The sequence below is a fragment of the Oryx dammah genome, unplaced genomic scaffold (assembly GCF_014754425.2).
Source record: "Oryx dammah isolate SB20612 unplaced genomic scaffold, SCBI_Odam_1.1 HiC_scaffold_29, whole genome shotgun sequence".
Classification (NCBI taxonomy): Eukaryota; Metazoa; Chordata; class Mammalia; order Artiodactyla; family Bovidae; genus Oryx; species Oryx dammah.
The window spans coordinates 4629697-4653075 of record NW_024070213.1 but is presented as its reverse complement, the minus strand read 5'-3'; the positions used below and the strand labels follow the sequence as shown (position 1 = coordinate 4653075).

Below are 23379 nucleotides of genomic sequence, written 5' to 3'. Positions count from 1 at the left end.
AGAGCTGTCGTATGGTGGGGTTTGGGGGGGTCACGGCTCCACCCTCATCCAGGTCAGTTCCCTGCAGAGCGGGGCTTGCTGCCGAGTTGCCAGTGTGTCTCCGCCCCAGTGTGAGCGCCTATAAGTGGGGGCTCTGATCTTGCAAACTGTAAAGTGCTGTGTGCATACTGCCAGTGATGAGCATGGGGGCCTCATTCTCTCCTTCTATGTCCTTAAATCGACTGTCCAGAAACGGAAGGTCGGGACTATCCTGGTGGTCCAGGGTTTAAGAGTCCGCCTTCCAAGCTGAAGGTCTCAGGTTTGATTCCTGGTTGGGGAACTAAGATCCCACAGGCCATGGAGCAACTAAGCCTGCACGCTGCCGCGAAGACCCAAGGCAGCCGGATAAGTAGATAAATAAAATATAAAAAAGAAAAGACCAGGAACAGAGGGTTCTGAGACTCGCCATCGAGGCCACCACACTGCAGCTCTCTTTCCAGCCCAGGTGTCTCCGTGTGCGTGCTCTGAGACCCCCTCCGTCTCCCTCCTCAGGTACAAGAAGAACCTGAAGGCCCTGTATGTCGTGCACCCCACCAACCTCATCAGAATCCTGTGGACCATCCTGAAGCCCCTCGTCAGGTATGAGCCATTCTCCACAAGGGTCTCGCTGGGGTCAGACAGCCTGGCCCGTCCGGAAACCCAGGCAGTCCTGCTCTGGGGCACCCGTGCATCTGGGGTACCTGCCCGCCCCCCAGCTATGTCGGATCACAGGGCTGATGGTCATGAACAGGAGCCTCGGCTCGCGCCCCCAGTGACGTCGGCTCCAGCGTTTTATAGCCCCCTTTTCCTGAGCACCCACATTGTGTATACACACCCGTGTCGGGGTCCTGAGACCGCCTCAGGTCAGGGACTCCCCACGAGGACTCCCAGAACTCGGGAAAGCGGTCATACTCATGGTTCCAGTCTTTACAGGGGAAGGATGCGGATAGGGTCTGGAAAAGGCAGAGGTGTGCCATCAGCCCAAGCCCAGCTCCCTGCTGCCTTGTTTGGGGCAGGGAGGGTTTGTGCAGGTCAGCTCGGTCCCTGGGCCTTGGCGTGCCGCTCAAGATGAGTGTCACTCACCCCAGAAGCTCACCTGAGCTCGGTGTCCACTTAGCCAGGCCCAGTGTGGTGCAAGACCTCGCCGTAAATCACATTGTTGGCCCCGGTGCAAAGATGCTGTCATCAGCGGGACCTCCCAAGGGCGTGGGGGTCACCTCCCAGGAGCCGGTCAGGGGTCGTCCTCTCTTTGGGACCAGCAGGTGTGGGCAGCCTGTGCCTGGTGAGCCCTTCCTGGCCTGGCACGTCCAGCCAAAGGCCTGACTCTTCAACAAAAGAGCGGTGACTTTAGCCCTCCTCTTCTGCATCTGGGCTCTCCCTGTGGGATGATTTCTGCCTCCATGTTGGGAAGCAGAGGCCAGGCAGGGGTGGCGAGGGTGGAGGGGCTCTGCCAGGGCCACATGGCCCCTCTGCTTTGCCCCCATGTGGACTGCAGGCACTCAGCACACACCGTGTGCACAGGGCCACGTGACGGGGTGGACGGGGCGGAGGCCCCTAGACATGGCTTTCATACAGCAGCTCCAGCCCCATGCCTGCCGGACGGAGGGGCTCCCAGTGCAAGGGGCCTTGGGTGGGACGAGGGAGATTGGGACCCTCAGGTGAGACCTGTGTTGGACTTCTGAACCCCAGACCTGCAGGATAAGCTAATGTTGTTTTCAGCCCTTAGTTCTGTGATCGTTTGTTACACAGCGGCCGTGGCCTCTCAGTGAGTCGCTCCCACAGCCTTTGTACTGTGGCACCTCTCAGGGTCCCTCCAGCCCGCTCGCTTCTCACTTGGCGAGTGAATACACGTGTACAAGTGCTCACCTGTGTGCACAAACCCTTCTGTGACCCCAGGTCGCTGTCTGAGGCCCCCTCCGCTTTCCAGGCCAGCTCTGGGACTTGAACGAGGACTTCCCAGCGCGACTGGTGGTGAGAGGCGGCTCTGAGAGGAACCCTGTGCCTGCCCCCACCACGCAGCCCTCACCCTCAGCATGCAGAGTCCGGGGCCCTCCCAGGGGAGCAGTTGTGTGTTTTCTAGGCTGTGCAGAATCACCACTTGGAGGAGGGGCTTCTGGGGAGCTCTGAGATCCTCTTCCTGGTAATAAACTGTGCCACCCCTCAGACCAGATCGAGAAGCCGTGGAAGGTTTGAGTCTGATCTCCTTTGGAACTGAAGCTTCTTAGGAGGTGGTGCAGTTGAGGTCTGGGGGCTGCCCTGCCATGGGTCTGAGCCCTTCCTTCCCATTAGCTGCCAACCTCACCCCAGAGAGCCTGGCCTAGAGAGGAGTAGTGTTAATCGCTGAGTTGTATCCAACTCTTTACGACCCCCCCATGGACTGTTGCCACCCCAGGCTCGTCTGCCCATGGAATTCTCTTGGCAAGAATACTGGAGTGGGTTGCCATTCCCTTCTCCAGGGGATCTTCCTGACTCAGGGATCGAACATGGGCCTCCTCCGTTGCAGGCAGATTCTTTACCATCTGAGCCACCAGGGAAACCCCAAGAGAGGGTCACGCATTCTCGGACCTACAGCTCTGCTTGGGACAATTGCTGAAACAGTGGACTCAAGGCAGCACCCATTTAAAAAGCAAGGGAGCGATTTTTGTGGCCAGAGAGCTCCTTTCGTTTCGCTGGAATTCCCCGCCAGCTGACTGGTGCTGTAGGTAACGAAGCGAAGAAGCCAGTCCTAGTTACCCTCCTGCCCAAGAAGGCCGTTCAGATGCTCTGCTTCCTGGTGCTGTCCTTCAGCTTAGAAAAGCTCTAAGAGTTCCAGAAGCCTCTAAAGTGCTTGGAAAAACCCCACCTGTTCTTGCTGTGTTGCAGCGTGGCAGCCTAGGTGATGTGGGGACGAGCCAGGCCTCCCGGGCTTCCCCTTGGCCATCGTCACCCTGGGCAGTAGACGCCGCCTGTCTCTGCCTGTTTCCCTTGAGGCTGATGATGCCCCTTAAGTCATCCGATTGCCGTAACAAATCCCTGACGTAATACGTGTGGAGTGTTTAGAGCAGGGCCTGCTGGCACTAGTCAGTACCAACTGTCAGCTGCTAGTGCGATTTAAAAAGCTCTTTATTATCCTTTTTTGATTACTTAATTGTAATATGTTATGTACCTTATGTGCAGGCACCTCGAAACAATCCTATGGAGTCAGCTGTCTCCCTTCTGTTCCAAAGAGGAGGAGGTTGGTGCTCAGAGAGGTTATAGAGTTTGTCTAAGGTCACACAGCGCATCAGGGCTTGGCTGGGATTCCAGCTCAAGCCTGTGTGGTTCTGTCCCGGTCCTGCCTCAGGCACAGACATAAGCGGGTGTCTTGAGCGGACTGCAGGGGTCAGGGCTGGGGGGCCATCTGAGCCCTGGAGTCCTCAGCTGCCAATGGACGAAGTGGACAAGCCCAGTGGCTCTCCAGGGCCCATGCACTGCCTGACTCAGACCCTCTGGAGGCAGGGCCTGGCAATCCCACTGCACCCCTGCTTTGGGGTCCCCCGGGTGGGCCCCCGAGAGGCCCTTTCCTGGGAATGAGAGGCAGGAAGGAGCCCTGCTTGCGTCGGTGGAGCCTGGTGTCCAGCCAGTACCTGGCGGCCGGAGGGGGACAGGCAGAAACACTGGGAGAAAGCCAAGGAGGCTCCTGGGTGGGCTGCAGTTGGCACGAGGGGGGCTCCCTGCAGAGGAGGCCAACACCTCTGTCCTGCAGACCATTCCCCAGAGGCCTTGTCCGTGGGTATGGCTGAGGGCCTGGCACCTGGTCGGCCTCCTCCTCCTCCACTAGGGGGCACCCGGTGCCCGCGGCTCAGCCTCCTGTGGGCTCCGGGCTCCAGCAGGTCTGGGATAAGACAGCTGCTTGGGTTATCGGAGGTGATATTCTGGGCTGATGGCGTGGCGTCATCTACTGGAGAAGTCCTGGAGAGGGCACACCTCGGGGTGAGCACACGCAGCCAAGGGGCGCACCTCTGGGGCTATGGTCATGTTGTTAGCTGGTTGTGGGTGGGTTTTACAGTGTACGACGTGTCCAAGCTCATCGACTCGTGCACGTGGAATCCGGCCAGCCGTGCGGGCGTCGGTGACACGGCAGTGAAGCTGTAAACAGCGGAGCAGGCGGGTGGTCTCACAGGGGGTCGGCTGGGCCCAGCAGTGACCTTCTCACCCAGCCCAGCCTCCTGTGCTTTTCCTCACTTGGCGGCTGGGGAAACTGAGGCTCGTTTTTCTCAGATGTGTATTTCCGGCGGTGCTGGGCCTCCCTCCTGCCCCGGCTCTCTCTAGCTGGGGGCGGGGGAGGTGCTCTCTGTTGCGACGACGTTGGGCTTCTCGTTGCCGTGGCTCCTCTTGCTGCACAGCCTCTAGCACTAGTTGCAGCTCCCGGGCTTTAGGGCACAGACTCAATGGCTGTGGCGCCGGGCCTAGTTGCTCTAAGGGGCGCCGGGCCTAGTCACTCTAAGGCATGTGGGTTCCCCAGATTAGGGACTGAACCCGTGTCTCCCGCATCAGCAAGTGGATTCTTTACCACTGAGCCACCAGAGAAGTCCAATATATATATTTTTAAATTTTAAAACTTTTTTTTTCCCCCCCAAGCCACGAGGCATGAGGCATCTTAGTTCCTGACCTGGGGGATCGAACCGGGGCCCTCTGCAGTGGAAGCTCAACGTCTTAACCCTGAACCGCCCAGGGAAGTCCTGAGTCTCGTTATTAGTAATGGTCCCAGGCCGCGACGTCCACCAGGCATCAGACAGTGGGCTGGTTCATGTAGACATCTCCACTCTTTGCAGCAGGGAACCCCACCTCGAGGGGAGGCGAGTGGCTCCAGTCAGGGCTTGTCTGCGTCATCGTGCTCAGGCTGTTGTGCGCCCCAAGAGTGACCGTCCTGAACGGACATCGGAGGGTGTCTTGCTTGGTCCCACAGTCGTGGGGATGTGACTCCCGCTTCGTAGAGAGAAGCCTGGTGGGGTGTTCGAAGCCGAAGCCACCGCTGACCCCAGAAGCCGGGCGCCGGGACGCCCTCTGCGTGTGGCCCGCAGGTTCCGGCGCTCACCCTGGAGGCAGATGCTGGTCTTTACGCTAATGAGGCTCTCCGGCGGGCCGGGTGCATCTGAGGTCTGATGAAAGCCGAGCACCTGCCAGATGGGTGCTGCTTCCGCTCTGCTCTGCGTTTAGGTGGAGTCAGCGTTTACGCTTCTTCAACATGAAAAACGCCAGCGCTGTTTGCTCCAGGGCTCCTGCCGCCACCCCGCTCTCGCAGGTCCCCCCCAGCCTCTTTCCTGCCTCCTAATTTTTTTTTTTTTTTAATTTTCTTCTGTCTTTTTTCTTTTTTAGTCACAAGTTTGGGAAAAAAGTCACCTATTTCAACTATCTGAGCGAGCTCCGTGAACACCTCAAATACGACCAGCTGAGCATCCCCCGGGAGGTTCTGCGGTGAGTGAGACCGCTATGCCCTCCACATCCGCCCGCCCCAGCCTCCCCTCAGGTTGAAAGCTCCATTTCCATTTCCATTCGTGTGCGCGGCCAGATCCGGTTCCTGAATCCGCTGCCTCCACGAGGATGCTCACAGTAAAAGATGCTGACTGCTGACTCAGAGAGGCGAGGCGGGGATGGCGTGTACACACGCGGATGAGGTGTTGATCTCACCCGCCGCTCCAAAACTGATTGAACAAACAAGCCGTGCTGGAAACTGCTGTTTGCTGCCATGGGGTCGGCCAGTTTCGCTTTGGAGCGGAGAATGAGGGGGACTTTTGGGGTGTGTGGATGACGCGTGTGTGGCGTGAAACACTCCCAGGCCTGGAGCACGTGTTCTCAGAACCGCCGGCCTGGTGCTTCTGGCTGGAAGCCTAGCTGGTAGGTCTGCTGCTTTGTTTCCTAGGCAGTGGTCCCCTCCTCCGACGGGGGCTCTGGTTGCAGGGGGGAGCCCAGGAAGGCGTGTGGTCAGCCCCGGGCCCCTCTCTCAGCTCAGATGGAGCCCAGTCTCTGAGCCCTGCCCCACGCCCTTCTGCCCTTTGCATCCCGCTCTCTGGGGGGGGCTCCTTTGAGGAAGCCCTGCAGGGGGAGTGGAGGTAGCTCCCTCCCTCTGGGCCCCAAGTCCCATGGCAGGCGCTGGGGATATAGAGCTCCATAGAGAGTGCGTCCACCCTCAGGACACTCTCGAGTAATAGGGCCACGAGTCCCCGAAAGAGGTGCTGAACTCAGCTGGGGAGGGGACTTATGAGGAGGGAATATCAGAGGAGGCTTCCAGGAGGAGGTGACTCTTGAAGTGAGTTTTTTTTTAATGTTTTTTGTATTTTATTTATTTATTATATATATATATATAGTTTTTTACTTTACAGTACTGTATTAGTTTTGCCATACATTGACATGAATCCACCACAGGTGTACATGAGTTCCCAACCCTGAACCCCCCTCACCACCACCTTCTGAAGTGAGTTTTGAAGGGACCACTGGCTAGATCGAGAGCCCAGGGAAGAGTCCCTTTCCAGCAGAGGGAAGCTCTCGGTTAGACACATGGGTAAAGTGTTGGCTAGGGGTTGGCAGGAGAGGATGGCTGTTTGACAGCGGTTGGATTTCTCTTGCTGGCTATTGTGTGAATGCCCATGGTTACAGGGGCTTGTGAGAGTGCATGTGTCTGTGTGTGCATGTACAAGACTGAGATATGGGCCTGGAAGGATGGGACGCCCAGGGTCCCATCCTGCAGATGCTTGAGGGGCGTGTGACCCGAAATGCTCCCTAGAGCATCAGGGAAGGCTTCCTGGAGGAGGTACCACTGTGATGAGTCTTAAAAGGGATGAAGATGCTTGTGGGGTGTGTGACCCGACAACGCCTTGGGGCCCAAGGCTGCGCCCCTGCCAGCTGACAGCTCAGCTTCTGTTGTGGCCACAGATACGATGAGGAGCTTCGGAACCTTCACGCCGGCAGGCTGCCCCCTCCCACCAAGACGCCCCCGCCGCGGCCCCCTCTGCCCACCCAGCAATTCGGCGTCAGTCTGCAATAGTAAGTGAGCGGGGATGGGGTCTGCCTTGTTTCCTGGGATGCATCCGTGTGCCAGTGGTGGGGGGTTTCTCCCCAGACCTCGGCCTCCGCAGCTGAGCTTAAGCCTTCGGGGAAACTGACCTGTGAGCTTGTCACGAGGCCAGAGTGCCCGCCACTGTGTGTGTCTATGTGCTTGTGTGCAGAGCACCCAGCCATGGGCCGGGGGGGTGCTAGGGGTGGGGGTGGTGGGGTCCTTGCCTCAGTTTTCCTCATCACTGCTCAGTGGGCAGTTCTGGTTCCGTATCCCCAGGCCATGGCCCAGACGCCTCCCATCACTTTCCACATGAGGCTTGGCCACGTGCTTTGCTCTGGCCAAGGAGACAGGAACGGCCGCGGGGCAGGTCACGTCTTGGAGGGAACCTTAGTGGCTGGTTCGTAGCTGGTCTCTCGCGGTGACGGAGGCGGGGTGGAGATGGCGTCTGGCTGGCCTACGTCCTTGGGTGACCGCAGAGCCCCTCCCACTGACGCCCAGGGCGTGGGGCTGCCTGAGTGGGGAGAGAACCCCCGTGGGGCTCAGCTGCCCGACTGCAAGGACTATTGCTCCCACAGTGTATCCTTTCCTTCCTGCCTCGTCCCACCCTTGTTAGCCACGGGAATCTTGAGCTCACGCCCCCTCTCAGCTCGTTTCCTTATCTCTAAAATCAATCAGTTTTTGCATGATGTGATCATTAACCTTTACTCCTTGGAAAGGATTCTGGGCCTCCCATCCAGGCCAGCTTCGTCCCTTTTAAGACTCATCATAGTGGTGCCTCTTCCAGGAAGTCCTCCCTGATGCTCTAGACTGCGTATAAGGCCTCCCTCCACTGCAGCCCGGATCTGAGCAGGCGCCGGGGGGAGTCCCTCAGGCTCTTTGCCCTGCTCAGAGGCGAGCTCTTTGTTCTCCTCCTAAGCTCTGTTCCCGGCACCTGGCCAGGTGTGAGGCAGCTGACATGATGGAAGATGAAGGGGCTGTTTAAACCGTACGAGCCCCGTGGGGCAGTTGGGTCTGAGCTGGCTGCACGATGTGTAGGGAAACCAGGGCCTGGAGGGTGGTGGATCCGGGGAGCAGTCTGCCCGGTTTCATTTGTCAGTTGTTTCTTGTTAGAAACATGCCGTGTGATCTGTCTGTGTGTAAAGATCCCGTGATCTTTAAGAGCCGTGCTGGGTGTTAAGACACTGAAAGGTCAGGAGCTGAGGAGGCTCTGGGCAGGGCCCAGGCCGGGTAAGGGGGCGGAAGCGGCACCTTGGGTGTGACCTAGCAGCCAAAAGGGACCGTTGTTTTCCAGAACTTTCTACAGTGGGGGCCATTGTCCGTACTGTCCACTGACGGTTGAGCAGTGCAGGTGAGGCACCGGATTTATCGTTTCATTTGCCTTGAACTGATTTCAGCTTAGGCGGCCGCTCGCTGCCTGGTGGACTCAGGCAGACACACGCCCAGCAGCACTCCCTCGACTCGGTTTTTTGTGAGCACTTAGTGACCAGGAAAGGTTGAAGGCAAAAGGAGAAGAGGGCGGCAGAGAATGAGACGGTTAGGTGGCGTCACCGACTCAATGCACGTGAGTTTGAGCCAATTCGGGAGACAGGGAAGGACAGGGAAGCCTGGTGTGCTGCAGTCCGTGGGGTTGCAAAGTGTTGGACACGACTCAGCAACTAAACAACAAAAGTGAATATACCGTCTGTTCATATACAATCTCCATAAATACATCTGGAGCCAAGTTCAGCAACCAGCACTTCCTTTTCCGCTTTTAAACATTGTAAAGATGTGCTGGTGTGGCCCCCGCCACCCCCTAACTGCCCCCAGGAAGGCAAGACCTGGAACACGCCTGCTGTGACTCCGGCCGCTCTGGGGGAGCCCTGGTAAGAACTTGGCTCTCAGAGGATGGCCTCATGACCGCTTTACCGAGGCTTCTGCCATGGGCTCTGTGCTTTCAGCCCAGCCCTGAGTTTGCTGCCCCAGTCCTGGCTGGGTGTGAGCTGATACCCGGGGTCCAGGGTGGGCGTGCGAGGCCGCTGGCTTTGGCATCGTCAGCACCTTAGCCTGAGGAACAGGAGCACCTTCTGGGTTGCCTGTTTCGTTGTTCAGAATCACTCCTTGAAAAGTGCAAGTGTCAAAGTCTCAATCACTCAGTCGTGTCCGACTCTTTGTGACCCCATGGACTGTAGCCCGCCAGGCTCCTCTGTCTATGGGATTCTCCAGGCAAGAATGCTGGAGTGGGTTGCCGTGCCCTTCATCAGGGGATCTTCCTGACCCCAGGATTGAACCCCGGTCTCCTGCATTGCAGGTGGATTCTTTATACCGTCTGAGCTACCAGGGAAGTCTCCTTATCATCTGGGCTTCCCTTGTGGCTCAGAGGATAAAGTGTCTGCCTGCAATGCAGGAGACCGGGGTTCGATCGTTGGGTCAGGAAGATCCCTGGAGATGGAAATGGCAACCCACTCCAGTATTCTTGCCTGGAAAATTCCACGGATGGAGGAGCCTGGCAGGCTATAGTCCATCAGATCACAAAGAGTCACACACAACTGAGTCGTACATGCCCTCCTTCAGGGTATCTTCCCGACCCAGGGATTGAACCCAGGTCTCCTGCATTGCATGCGGATTCTTTATACTGTCTGAGCTACCAGGGAAGTCTCATTATCATCTAACAAAGCTTTAAAAATGAAAAACAAAAAGCAAAACTCACCCAACTTGTGGACTTCTGAAGCCATCTGCTTGAGTACAATGTGTGTGTGCATGTGTGTGTGAGGTGTTTGTGATTTGGGTACCGCTCAGCCTATGAAGTTCACCAGGGCACCTTGGCCTTGTGTTTCGAGCAGGTGCCTTTTGGAAGGTGCTGATGCAGCATTTCAGCCCAGAGCTGCCAGCAGATGCTGGGGATATCTGGTGTAAAGGCTGTCGTCCAGCCCCGCTCCAGAACCAGTTGTTGCTGTTCCTGTCAGTTCGTTACATCTTTAGGGAATGGTGACTATCATTGGGCAACCTCTGAAAACCATTCTGCACGTGCCACTTTGAGAGCTAATCCATGCGATTGTCTCTTTAAATTAATATTTTATGCTGTTTCATTGCGAATGACTGTAATGAAATGGCAATAAACATATTAAATAAAGCACCAAATATGTAATTTGTTTGGACTGTGAATGAATGAAAGTCATTAAAATTCATAAGCAGATCCTATTCACAAGTGTTAATTCGCTGAGTTACATTCAAAAACACACAACAGAACGCTATCACCTTAGCACGAGCTAATTAAGTTAATATATTAAGGGGAAGTCAGAGATTCCAGAAGTCTTTGCCTGCCTGCCATGCCTGAAGAGGGACAATGGAAACAGCCCTGAACTGGGCAGTTGTGAAGCGATGGAAAAGGGGAGAGGCCTCTGGGGCGGTGGGGGAGGGAGGCAGGTCGCATCCCAGCTCTAGCCTTTTCTAGCTTGGGAAGGCAAGCTTGTGATGTAACTTCTCACCCTTGCCTCTTCCCCTCTAACCATAGGTGAAACCCTGCTCTCTGTACCCTCCAGGGCCATGGGGCCTTAATAGAATGCAGGCAATGTGAGCAGTTCCTGCTGCCCAGATCATCGCCTACTCTTATTCCCTCTTCTGATCCCCTCCTCCAGAAAGCCTTCCCTGATGCTCCACACAGGCAAGAAGCATTTGTTGAGAAGACTATTCTTGCCCCCATGGAATTGGCTTGACACCCTTGTAAGGAACTAATTGACCATGAAAGTTATGACCAACCTAGACAGCATATTGAAAAGCAGAGACATTACTTTGCCAGCAAAGGTCCGTCTAGTCAAGGCTGTGGTTTTTCCTGTGGTCATGTATGGATGTGAGAGTTGGACTGTGAAGAAGGCTGAGCGCCGAAGAATTGATGCTTTTGAAGTGTGGTGTTGGAGAAGACTCTTGAGAGTCCCTTGGACTGTAAGGAGATCCAACCAGTCCATTCTGAAGGAGATCAGCCCTGGGTGTTCTTTGGAAGGAATGATGCTAAAGCTGAAACTCCAGTACTTTGGCCACCTCATGCGAAGAGTTGACTCACTGGAAAAGACCCTGATGCTGGGAGGGATTGGGGGCAGGAGGAGAAGGGGACGACAGAGGATGAGATGGCTGGATGGCATCACTGACTCGATGGACGTGAGTCTGAGTGAACTCTGGGAATTGGTGATGGACAGGGAGGCCTGGCGTGCTGTAATTCATGGGGTCGCAAAGAGTCGGACACGACTGAGCGACTGAACTGAACTGAACTGATGAGGGTATATTTCTGGACTCTTGATTCTATTCCATTGATTTGTAAGCTGGTGTTACATGATCTTTATTGTTGTAGATTTATAGTAAGTTTTGCAATTGGGAAGTGTGATTCTTCCAGTTTTGCTTTTCTTTTTCAAGACTATTTCAGCTCTTCTGAGTCCCTTGAATTTCTTTACTAATTTTAGAATTGGCTTGTCAATTTCTGCAAAAAATAGCAATTGGAATTTCAATAGGCACTGTGCTGTGTCAGCAGGCCAATTTGGGGGCTATTGCCATTTTAATAATGTGCTACATGCTAAGTTGCTTCAGTCATGTCCAACTCTAGGTGACCGCATGGACTGCAGCCCACCAGGCTCCTCTGTCCATGGGATTCTCCAGGTAAGAATACTGGAGCGAGTTGCCACGCCCTCCTTCAGGGGATCTTCCCAACCCAAGGATCAAACCTGAGTCTCGTATGTCTCCTACACTGACAGGCAGGTTCTTTCCAATTCGAAAGCAAGGATGTCTTACCATTTATTTGAATTTTTAAATTTCTTTCAAAAATGTTTTATAGTTTTCCATGTAGCAGTTCTGTACTTTTTTATTAAATTTATTTAGTTTTTATTCTTCGTGATGCTATTGCAAATCAAATTGCTTCTTAATTTCATTTTTAATTGTTCATTGCTAGTGTATAGAAATACAACTGATTTTTGTATGCTGATTCTATCTCCGGCAATCTAGTTGAACTCATTTATTCTAATAGATTTTTTTTGGTGAATTTTTTTCTTAGTATTTTCCACGTCTAAGATCACACCATCTGCAAATAGAGAGAGTTATACTTATTCTTTTCCAACCTGGGTGCCTTTTATTTCCTTGTCCTGCCTGATTGCACTGGCTATGCCCTCCAGTACAGTGTTGAATAGAAGTGACGAGCACAGTCACCCTTATTTTGTTCCTGATCTTAGAGGGGAGCTTTCAGTCTCTTTACCATTAAGTATGAAGCTAGTTTTTCACAGATTCCCTTGATCAGATTGAGGAAAATCCTTTCTGTGGCTACTCTGTTGAATGTTGTTTTTTTTTTTTCTTTCATGAAAGGGTGTTAGATTTTGTCAGATTTTTTTTTGCTCTGTTGAGAGGATCGCATGACTTCTGCCCTTTATTCCGTTAATATGATGTTACACTGATTGATTTGCATGTGTTGAACAAAGCTTGTATTCTGTGGATAGATCACATGTGTTCATGGTGTATAATCTTTTCATATGTTGCTGAATTTGCGTGGCTGATATTTTGTTGAGGATTCTGTGTCTGTTCATAAGCACACTGGAGCCAGGTCTCCATCCGTGAAACGGGCCCTCTGTGTCTGGCCTGGGATGTCACCCAGCTCTCAGCATTGCAGTGATTCTAATTATCATTGTCTTTGACTTACAGCTTAAAGCTTTTCCCGTCGTTCACTGCTTATGACTTGCAGCCCTCCCTGGAGGGAGGTTGCCGGCAAGTCTCTTTCTCATGTGGGGAGGCTGGGGAGACTCAGAGACAGGCTGTGGGTCACTCATTTCCTAGGACTTGTGTAGATCTGTGTGGTTCCCAAAGTAAATGGAGGAGGAAGAGCGCCTGCAGCTTTGGAGTCTCCTGGGAGAAAAGGACCCATCCACCACACTCCTCCCCGGGGTGCAGCAGGGACACGTCCTGGACGCTACTTGGGCCCCAAGCCTCGTCCTCCCACTCAGAGGGGACACACAGGGAATCAAGTTAGGGAAGGAGTGGGGAGTGTCCAGCTTGCATTCCTACCATAGCATGACCTCATGAAAGCAGAGGCCATCCCCCGGGCCCATTTGCCAACTGGACTATTGTTTGGGGGCCTGGCGGGACAAGCTTCAGTAGAAGTGAAATCAGCAGTAAACCCAGCTTTCTGTGGCCATCCGGGCCTGCAAAGGCCTGTCGCTGCTGGTGACGTGGTCCTCCTTGTGTCCGTGCGTGTGCTTCGTCACTCAGTCGTGTCCAGCTCTTCACGGCCACATGGACTGTAGCCCACTAGGCTCCTCTGCCCATGGAATTCTCCAGGCAAGAATACTGGAGTAGGGTGCCATCTCCTCCTCCAGGGGATCTTCCTGACCTGGGATTGAACCCACGTCTGTTGTGTCTCCTACACTGGCAGATGGATTCCTTACCACCAGCACCACCTGGAAAGCCCATGTGTTCATGTTTAGGTCCTCTGTAAATCTCAGAGTGAAATGGAAAGCAGGACGGATATCATATCTGCCCAGTGAATTGCTACTGAAGGAGCATGGATCTGAGTCGTGGCCGCCTTGCCTCCAGCTCTGCCATCTCTTGGCTTTGGGACCTCGAGCTGGTCACCTGGACTTTCCCAGTGTCCATCTCTCATCTCTGATCGGGGCTAACAAAAGTACAGTGGAAATTAAGTAGATAATATTTAAGAGCGAGGGTTCTGGGCTCAGACTTGTGGGTCTGAGTCCCGTCTCTGTCCGCTTGTGACCATGTTTTCCCCTAATCTGTGGCTGCATCGTAAGTTCCCCCAGAACCGAGCTTCAAACAACAACCGTTTTGTGGGGTATCCTGATTTCTGTGGGGTAATAAGGAACATTTTGTAATAATAAAGAAGTTAATCTTAAAAGTTTATTCACTAGTAACAGCTTTAAAATACATGCAACAAAATCTGGGGGAACCAAAGAAGCAGATACACAGTCCTGGTAGGAGACGCCAGTACCCTGCTCTGTATAGCTGATGGAATAAGCCCACAGCAAGCTTGAGCAACACATCAGTCAAACTAACCCCACTGAAATTTAAAGAACAGGCATCCTGGGAGCAGCAAAACATATTCTGCTCAGTTAAAAAGTGTCAGGGCAGGATCCCAGCGAGGAATGTCTGACTTCAGAGCCCTGGCCCCTCAATCTAGCTGGGGGCTTCCGTGGTGGCTCAGACGGTAAAGAAACCGCCTGCAATGCAGGGGGCTGGGTTTGATCCCTGGGTTGGGAAGATCCCCTGGAGGAGGAAATGGCAACCCACTGCAGTATTCTTGCCTGGAGAACCCATGGACAGAGGAGCCTGGCCCAATGTAGCCCAGTCTCTCAAATATACTGCCTTTTGGGCAAGAAAATCCAGCAGATGAGGAAAGAGAGAAACAAACATGTTTAGAGGGAGGCCAGGGGTCTGTAGAATGGGTCAGTGTAGGCGGCTCTGGCTTCAGATTTCTGACTGCCACTTGAGCGGGGATGTGGGGAGGTGGGGCTGGAAGGGCCATTCGTATGATTGTACCTGTGTTTTAGTTTCCCTGTCTTTAAAGCATTTAAAGTTTCCTAAATCTCTGAATCAAATTACTACTTAAGAGACTGTTACCAGCCTGTCCGAGGCAACATACTTGGTTTTCACAAAGCATCTCTTTTGATTGATTTGGTCTCCTGGTTCTGCTTTCACGGCCAGATCTTCTCACACCTCTGGGCCTTCTTCTGTGTGTTTCCTTCTGCCTGGAATGCCCTTTCCTCTTTTGTCCTCTGCAAGCTCCTACTCGTCCCTCAAAACCCAGCGCAGAAGTTGCCCCATGTGGGGCCCTCGCCAACCGCAGGTCTCCTCCGTAACATGTGCACCCTTCTGAGGGGCTGCTCAGGTAATGCACTGTCATTTTATTATTTCTGCCTCTCTTGGCCACCAGACCACTTGCCTCCTTGGGGCCCAGGCTGCCTCTTTCGCCCCCTGTACGGCACCTCGGGCCCATGTTTTCTCATGGGTGTGGTGAGGACCCTGTGCTTGTCACGATCACCCACCACACCTAGGTGAAGACTGTCACCCTCTTTTCTCTCCCCTCAGCCTAAAAGACAAAAATCAAGGTGAACTCATCCCCCCTGTGCTGAGATACACAGTGACATACCTGAGAGAGAAAGGTGAGTAAGAGCTGGCTCCAGCCAGGGGAGGTGAGGGGGGTGCCAGGGGCTCCTCTCCTGGAGACTCTCTGGGATCCTGAGCGCCTCACAGGCCAGAAGATGGGAGGAGCTAGAACCTGGGCACAGGGCGGGTGAGTGGGATGGGCAGGGCCCGGGCACAGTGGTAGCTCCAGCCACCTGGGCTCCCTGGTTTGAACCCTGGCTCCGCTGTGTGCTAGCTGTGTGGCCTCAGGCAAGTCACCTTCCTTCTCTGGGCCTCTGTTTCCTCATCTGTCCAGTGGGGTAATAACAGCGCCTGGTGCACGGAGCTGCTGTGGAGCCTAAGTGAGGTGACGTGCGTGGTGTTTCACACACCTCTGGTCGTTTATCACGAGAGACACGCTTGGTTTGCAGACACATTGCCAGTGGGGTGGGTGTGCTCAGTGACTTGGGGGTGAGCCTTGTGGCTCCTCCTAGACTCCTGAGGCTAGAGCTCAGATCCACAGGAAAGGGGCATGGAGGTGTCTTTTACCCTAACGGGAGGAAGACCATTCTCGAGAGAAAGGGCTGCCAGCGAGGGGTGGTCCCCTGCAGATTCAGATGCAGGAGCTGTGGGGGTCAGTGCATCAGAGGGGAAGTGGGGTCCCTGGGGGTGGTTCCCAGCACGTCCCAGGAACTGCCCGCTCAAGGCGTCAAAAGCTCTCTGAGACCACGGCTCTCAGGCTGGAGGGCCTGCGGTTGGCCACTTGGAGCTCTGTCTCCTTCGACATTTCTTTGCTCTGTCATTAGCAATACTGCCCTTTCCGTTATGTATTTCAGGAATGGACAAAAAAACTTGTGGATAAAAAAGTTTCATAGAAACTGTAGAAGGGAGTTTTCCTTTTTTAAAAAATGTATTAATTCCCTTATTAAAAAAAAAGAAAACTTGAAACAAACAGCCCATAGTAGGAACTCACTCTACGTTTGTTGAAGAATATGTGGGTTAAACGTGTATTCGTTGAACACTCAGCTGCAGTCAGCCCTGGTCTAGGCTCTAGGGTTGTCATGGTGACCGCAACACACAGCCTGTGTCCCTTCCAGGGGCTGCAGCTATGACATCTACAGACTGACACGACAGGGATGAGCTGGTCATAGAGGTCAGGGGAACCTGAGCTCTGACACGCGGGCGGCTGCGTAACAAATAGCCACAAATTTAGGAGCTTCAAATGTATTACAATGTCTGAGGTCAGAAGTCTGGCCACGGGGGGTGGGTTTTCTGCTCAGGGTCTCACCGGGCTCAACTCAAGGTGCCAGGCAGGCTGCGCTCTTTTCTGGAGGTTCTGGGCAAGACTCCACGTCCATGCTCATCCAGCGCGTCAGTCAAGGTCAGCTCTTGTGGTTGTAGATCCAAGTTGCCTGCGTCTTTGATGGCTGTCAGCCAGGGTCTCTTTCTGTTCCTAGAGGCAGCCTGCTTTCTTTGCTGTGTGACCTCCCCCTGGAGAAACCCCCCCACCTCAAATCCTTGCCCCGCATGCTTTAAGTCTGTGTTGCCAGGAGGAACCTGGGTCCCTCTTATGAGGCTCACCTGATTAGGCCAGACCCAGCCTAGATAATCTCCGCGCCTTCAGCTCAGCTGCGTGGGACCTGGATTCCCTCCACAGAGTCCCTTCATTGCGGCCATCTAGATTAGTGTTTGAATGAATGCGTGGGACCCCAGGGCCCAGGAGCCTGGGGGCCATGTCAGAATTCTGCCTATTACAGTCACTCAGCAAGAAAGAGAGGAGGGGCCCTTAGGCAAGGGGAACAGCGGGTGCAGAGGGTGAAGGCAGGAAGGAGTGTGGAGCCGGTGGGGGCTGGACAGAGGGCTTAGAGGAGTGGGCGAGAGGTGCTGGGCAGGAGAGCTGGGCAGCAGTAGGCAGACCTGTAGGTCTGTGGTATGGGTTCGCAGGCAGCTCTCCCATGACTGATGGAGACAGGAAGACCTCTGTGCCAGAGCCGATGAGGTTTGGATGTAGGTATCAAATAGCTCACCCAACTTCAGCGTGGAAAGAGACTGGGGAGGGGGTGAGCGGCGAGCATGGGGGTCTGGGGCCCGGTGTTGTCCTGGTGAACATGGACATGCTCTTTGTCTGCACTGTCCAGGACGGTAGCCACTGGTCATATGTGGCTGTCGTCCAACGGAGCACTGCGTGTGTGGCTTGTGTGCCGAGCCTGGGTAACTTGATTTTTTACTTGATTTAATTTTAATTGCACAAATGTAAACCACCATGGGCAGCTAGTGGCTGCCATATAGGCCAGGTCGGCTCTAGACACTGGGGAGAAAGGGGAGCAGCATGTTTGGGGGCGTCCTGGGGGCTGGGCTGGGGCCATGCATTACCCCGTTCATCCTTCCCGCAGCCCTTGGAGGCAGGCTCTCCTGGCTTACTTGGCAGACGAGGCAGCTGAGGCTCAGAGAGGCTGAGTGCTTCCTCTGAGGTCACACAGCTGGCCCGAGGCAGCGTTGTTGGGCAGACCCCAGCTGTCTGCCTGAAGCATCAGCCTCTTCCACTCTCCCTTTCTGGGGTCCACAGAGGTGGGGAATCAGGTGGGACTGGGGAATATGGAAAAGGTTTGATTTAAGAGGAATAAACAAAGGTGGGTGTGGGGCTAGGGGGGAGAAGACGAGCCAGGCTGGAGAGTGTTCCCTGCCAGCCGCGGTGCGGGGGTGCGTGGGAAGGGGGAGTCACGCAACATTCCAGAAACCTCAGACACTGGGCCCTGTGAGATGCCTGGAGACTCTCCCCACAGGACTCCACACCGAGGGCCTGTTCCGGAGATCAGCCAGTGTCCAGACGGTCCGCGAGGTCCAGCGCCTCTACAACCAAGGTGAGTGGCTCCCCAAGACCCTCCCTGCCAGTCTCCTGCCCGGCCAGCCTCACAGGGGCCTCTGAGGCCACAGAGCCCTCACTCGAGCCAGCGGAGCTCCCCCCACCCCAACCCCAGAATAGCCCAGATTGGGGGGACAGCTGCCCTGGTGAGTCTGTGCCCAGACCCCAAGCCTCCCTTCTCAAGCCTGGGGACAGTGGAAGCCAGGCCTGACCTCAGGATGCTCTTGTCCAGGCAGGACTGGGTCATATGGCAGAGAATCAATAGTGTACCCCTGAAATTTCCATGGTGGTCCAGTGGCAAAGACTCCGCACTCCTCATATGGGGGCCTGGGTTCAATCCCTGGGCAGGGAGCGAGATCCCACGTGCTGCAACAAAGATCAAAGACCCCGCATGCTGCAACGAAGACCCGGTGGCGCCAAATTAATTCATTAAAAGCCCAGGGTCCCCAGCCCCCGCCGGGCGCCGTGAGACGCAGGGGAGGGCAGGTGGCACCATCGGTGGGCGGGGCAGTGCTGTGTCCTGGGGCCGGGCTCCTCCCCTCAGGAGGTTTCAAGCCATTTCGAGCCCGAGCCTGCTCTGCAGCTGGAGTCCCCAGCCCAGCGTCAGAACTCAGACGCACGCCCTTGTGTGTCCAGGGAAGCCCGTGAGCTTCGATGACTATGGGGACATCCACCTGCCGGCTGTGATCCTGAAGACCTTCCTGCGGGAGCTGCCCCAGCCGCTGCTGACCTTCGAGGCCTACGAGCAGATCCTCGAGATCACCAGTACGTACCCGCCGGGGTGCCGGCCAGGGGTGCCCAGGGTGCCAGCCGAAGGCCAGGTGGGAGGGGGCGGGGCTGCTCGGCCTCCTGCTGTTTCCCTCTGGTGCTGCGGGCCAGGAGAGGGGCTGTCCCTCCCGGACCCCCGCCAGCCTCAGCCAGGCCAGCCCTGCCCGTGGTTGGGGGACATGGGGTCAGGGGTTATCAGATGCCCCTGGGCCCAGAGGCGCAGTCTCGGAGGGCATCTCTAGATCTGGGGTCAGAGTGCACCCCCCTGCACTGTTCCGCAGGATCTCTACTTCTAGCACCTCAACTTCCTCATCTAGAAAGGGGGGTAGCCACCCCGCCTGCTGTTACAGAAAAAGCTACGCATGGCCCTTGAGAGAGCACAGTGGAGCACCCATCGTGGGGCAGGGGGGCATCGTGAGAGGTGTAGGGACCACTGCAGCGGGGAGACAGACTGGGCTCAGCTCCAAATACTGCAACAGGAGGAGGGGCTGGCCGAAGAGCTGGTGGGCAGGTGGTCTGTGGATGGAAGATTACTCAGAGGAAACGGGCATGGGGGTGGGCGGGGGGCGGATTCTGACTACACTGATCCAACAGGACTCTTGCTACCCGCAGACCAGGTGGCCCAACATCCCCTAGGGGATGGGGGACAGGGGGATGAGGACCCATCAGATGGCAAGGGTGATCAAGGTTCCTGTTACACTAACTTACGGCTCTTCGTAAAGCTGGACAGTGTAGAGACAAAAAGAAGCCTGAAACCAGAGGCTTTGTTAATAAAAGAACTCAACAAAGCCTGACTAGAGTTTGAGGAGAGAGTCTCCCCAGATTGGTGGAGAACGCCGGGGAGACGTGATGTGAGCTGCAACTCTCGGGCGTGGTAATGCCGGCATTCTGGAATGGACCAGGTGCACCGAGGGCCGTGGTGCTGATCACTCCCAACAGCCAGTGAGGGCACGTCAGGGCTTCCTATGTGGGTCAGTGGTAAAGAATCTGCCTGCAAATGGGGGAGACATGGTTCTTTCCCTAGGCTAGGAGGATCTTCCCCCTGGAGAAGGAATTGGCAACCCACCCCAGTATTCTTGCCTGGAGAATCTCATGGACAGAGGAGCCTGGCGGGCTACAGTCCATGGGGTCGTAAAGACTCAGACACTTAGCAACTAAACAACAATGAGGGCATGTCAGAGATGCTGGAGGATGCTGGGAAAGCAGCGTAATCAAACATTGTTGCTTTCAATTCTTTCAATGGGATGACCTCTGTCCCCAGTGCTCTCCCAAAACTGGATTCGGCTCCTGGTGAGTGTCAAGCCATAGACACAGCCGAGCCCCAGCTTCCTCCCTGCCCAGCACCCCCCCGCCACCACCCCACACATGAAGAGATTTGAACAGGCACTCTGATCGTTTCTAACAATGAGAGTTAGAGGCTCAAGGCTGTACCCCTAAGACGGTGACCCCAACCCAAACAAAATCCTGCCCGAGAAAGTACTTCTCATTCCAGCCAAAACCTGGTGATAGACAGAGCTGCCTGGCCCCATCTTAGAGCAGTTCTTGTGGAAAGTTTGCAGTTATGAGCTACTTCTTTCCTCTTCATTTGCACCTCTACTCATTCTTTTTAATAGCTGCCTATCTTTCTATCAGCTTAGTTATTCTGAAGGCTATGGACCCTGTCGGCTGTCATTCAACAACTCAGCTTGACTGAATTGTGACTCAGGCATAGGGCTGCCAGATTCCGCTTTTAAAAAACACAAGACGTCCAGTCAAATATGAATTTCAGGTAAATAATGAACTCTTAGTATAAGCATGTATCTATGTGTAAGTAAGTATACATAGAATAAGTATGTTCCAAATATTGAACAGGATATACCTGCACTAAAAAAGAATTTGCTGTTTATCTTCAATTCACATTTAACTGGATATCCTCTATTGTATCGGCAACCCTGCCCAGGTGTCTCCTTGGAGTGAGGCAAGAAGTCCTTGCAGAGAATGCTCTGGAGGAAATGGGCTGCCCAGGTGGCCTGTGGTGTCCAGGAAAAAAAGGCAGCTGCCATAGGGATGGTCGCCAAGGTGTAGCAAGGTTTAGAACACCAACTCATAGCTGAACAGAATGGGACTCAAGTCTGGGCTTCAGCACACATTAATTGTGTGACCTCGGGCAGGTCACTGAACCTCTCTGAGCTCACTTTCCTCATCTGTATAAAATCGGGGTTGCTTTGAGAATGAAAAGTCATGCACTGCTTGGCATGATTCCTGGCACACAGTAAGTGCTTGGTTCGTGGTGGCTTTGTGACAGCGAGCTGCTCCTTCCTGCTCACTTCCTTCTTTCTTCAAGGAACCAGAGTAAAAGCCAGGGGTGGACGATGTTCCGTATCTGTTCTGGGACCACAGCTCTTAGAAAGATGTCGAGTCTGGAAAGCAGAGATCCAGGGCAACAAGACTTGTTGGTTCCTCGGAAATAATAACTCCAAGGGAATTCCTAGTCTGCTCAAATTACCCGGCAACCGCTTGAGTTCAGGGAAGAATGACTTCTGTTGAAAAACCAACAAGAATGTTCACAGCAGGGAACTCTGCGTCTTTTAGCAGAGGCTGTTTTAATCCACAGTCACCATGCCCAAGGCTTAGTGGGAGGAGGTTTAGGGTGCTGGGAGCTAAGGTGTGTCCGTGTGTGCACGTGTGTGTCAGCAGCAGGAGCTTGGCGAATGCGTGTTGAGTAGCACGTCTGCACTCGGAGTTTATGGAGCTCAGTGGGGTATGTGGTGGGGGGCCACTGGGGGCACTCGGCTGCTTGGCTGCTTCCAGACCCCGCCAGGTGTGGGGCCCTGAGCTGTGGATGGGAAACAGGTTGAGTTAGTCCAGAGCAGGGTCCGTGTGCTTCTGTAGAGTCAGATAGTAACTGTTTTAGGCTGTGTGTGCCAGACTCAGCCACCATGCAAAAGCAGCCATGGGCAAATGAAAGGATGTGGGTCTGCGCCAATAAAGCTTTCCTGGCCCTCGGCCTGTAGTTTGTATCGACCATCCAATCCATAAGGTGATCTGGCTCCCGGGGGTCATGGCGGGGAGCAGTCGCGGTGCCCGAGGTGAAGAAGTGGGCAGAGCTCGGAGCAGAGCTTCCTTGGAAAGTGAGACCCAAGGCCCAGGCGTGGGGCAGTCTGTCCTCCCCTCCCCAGGCCCCTGCCTGTCCTCGGAGGGATGGGATACAGGAAGGGGACACTCAGGAAGGATCCTTGGGCCATGGCAGGTGTGGAGAGCAGCCTGCGGGTGACCTGCTGCCGCCAGATCCTGCAGAACCTTCCGGAACACAACTACGCCATCCTCAGCTATCTCATGGGCTTCCTGCACGAGGTGAGGGGGCCAAGCCAGTGCCCAGGCAGACCAGGCCTGGGTTCTCATCTCCCTCGACCCTAGAGCTCAGTCTAGGCCCGAAGGGCCTCCTACAAGGCCTGACCAGGCCACACCTCTGCCCAGCAGGTCACAGGGTGGGGTGCGGACAGGCAGTGTGGGGGGGTTGTGTGCCCAGACCAAGGATGCTCAGAGTCTGCAGCCAGCGTGAGGCCTGAGCAGGAAGTGTCCTGGGCCTGCTGTACCATGAGCCACACACCGGGGGCCCTAAGACAATAGAAATGTCTCCTCTCCCAGCCCTGGGGTTGCTCTAAGTGTTGGCAGAGATGAGGGGGCAGCCCCTTTGGGGAGGCAAGTTCCCTACACTCTCGTTAACCCTCCAAGAGCACCTGCATGCCAGGGCCCCACTCTGTACCCACGGTGCCAGGGCCCCACCCCCTGAGTCCTGGGAGTAGAGGAGACTGGGATGGGGTGTGGGGGGGATGCTGCAGACATTCCAGAAGGAGATCAAGAGGCCAGAGACAGTGGGCCCCGGGGACGTCAAGGCCCATCCTTTCCGTTTTACAGACAGGGCAGCTCCAGCCCTCCTCCGGGCGCAAAGAACGCCCAGTCACACTTCTCGTCTCCACTGTGTTCTCACCCCAGGTGTCCCAGGAGAGCATCTCAAACAAGATGAATAGCTCCAACCTGGCCTGCGTCTTCGGGCTGAATCTGATCTGGCCGTCCCAGGGGGTCTCCTCCCTGAGTGCCCTCGTGCCTCTGAACCTGTTCACCGAGCTGCTGATTGAGTACTATGATAAGGTCTTCAGCGGCCGAGAGGAGCGCGGGGCCCAGGCCAGCGAGCAGGGCGGTCCCCGCGCCAGAGGCTCCATCCCCGACGGGGGCACTGGGGGCGCTGCAGGAGACAGACCCATCTCTGACCTCGCCAGACCCCCGCTCCCTCCGCGTCCCCTGACCACGGCCTGGAGACTCCTCTAGGGCTGGAAATGTCAGTGGTGGTCTCTGCATCTGTGTTTTGTAAACTTGCCATTAAACGATCTTCTAGGGAACCGACCCTCCAGTGAAAATTCCATGGTTCTGATTCATCAGCCCCTCTTGTTGGGTAATGGCAGGCAAGATGATGGATCTGTTAGGATCAGGACTCGGCCGGGCCCCCCTGAAAATGGGAATGTGGTGGCTGGGCCTGGTACCAGGCATCTCCTGCTGCCGCGATGCCACGTGGCAAACGGTGCAGACCCAGTGCCTTAGAGCAGCGGCCTCTGGTCACTGCCTGCAAGTCAGTGGGTCAGCGGGTAGCTCTGGT

The 23379-nt window shown here is 55.0% G+C and overlaps 1 protein-coding gene across 2 annotated transcripts in view; it reads left to right on the top strand.

The window, feature by feature from the left end:
* The window catches only part of ARHGAP8 (Rho GTPase activating protein 8), a 54728-nt gene extending 31598 nt beyond the window's left edge, over positions 1–23130 (top strand). For both annotated transcript variants that reach the window (XM_040234563.1, XM_040234564.1), the window contains 8 exons: positions 532–618; positions 5356–5454; positions 6910–7020; positions 15080–15153; positions 17899–17976; positions 18615–18743; positions 21976–22079; positions 22722–23130. In XM_040234563.1, the coding sequence (XP_040090497.1) occupies positions 532–618; positions 5356–5454; positions 6910–7020; positions 15080–15153; positions 17899–17976; positions 18615–18743; positions 21976–22079; positions 22722–23054 (1015 nt within the window). In that variant the 3' untranslated portion in view covers positions 23055–23130. The remainder of the gene's footprint in view (positions 1–531; positions 619–5355; positions 5455–6909; positions 7021–15079; positions 15154–17898; positions 17977–18614; positions 18744–21975; positions 22080–22721) is intronic.
* The last annotated feature ends 249 nt before the right edge of the window (positions 23131–23379 follow it).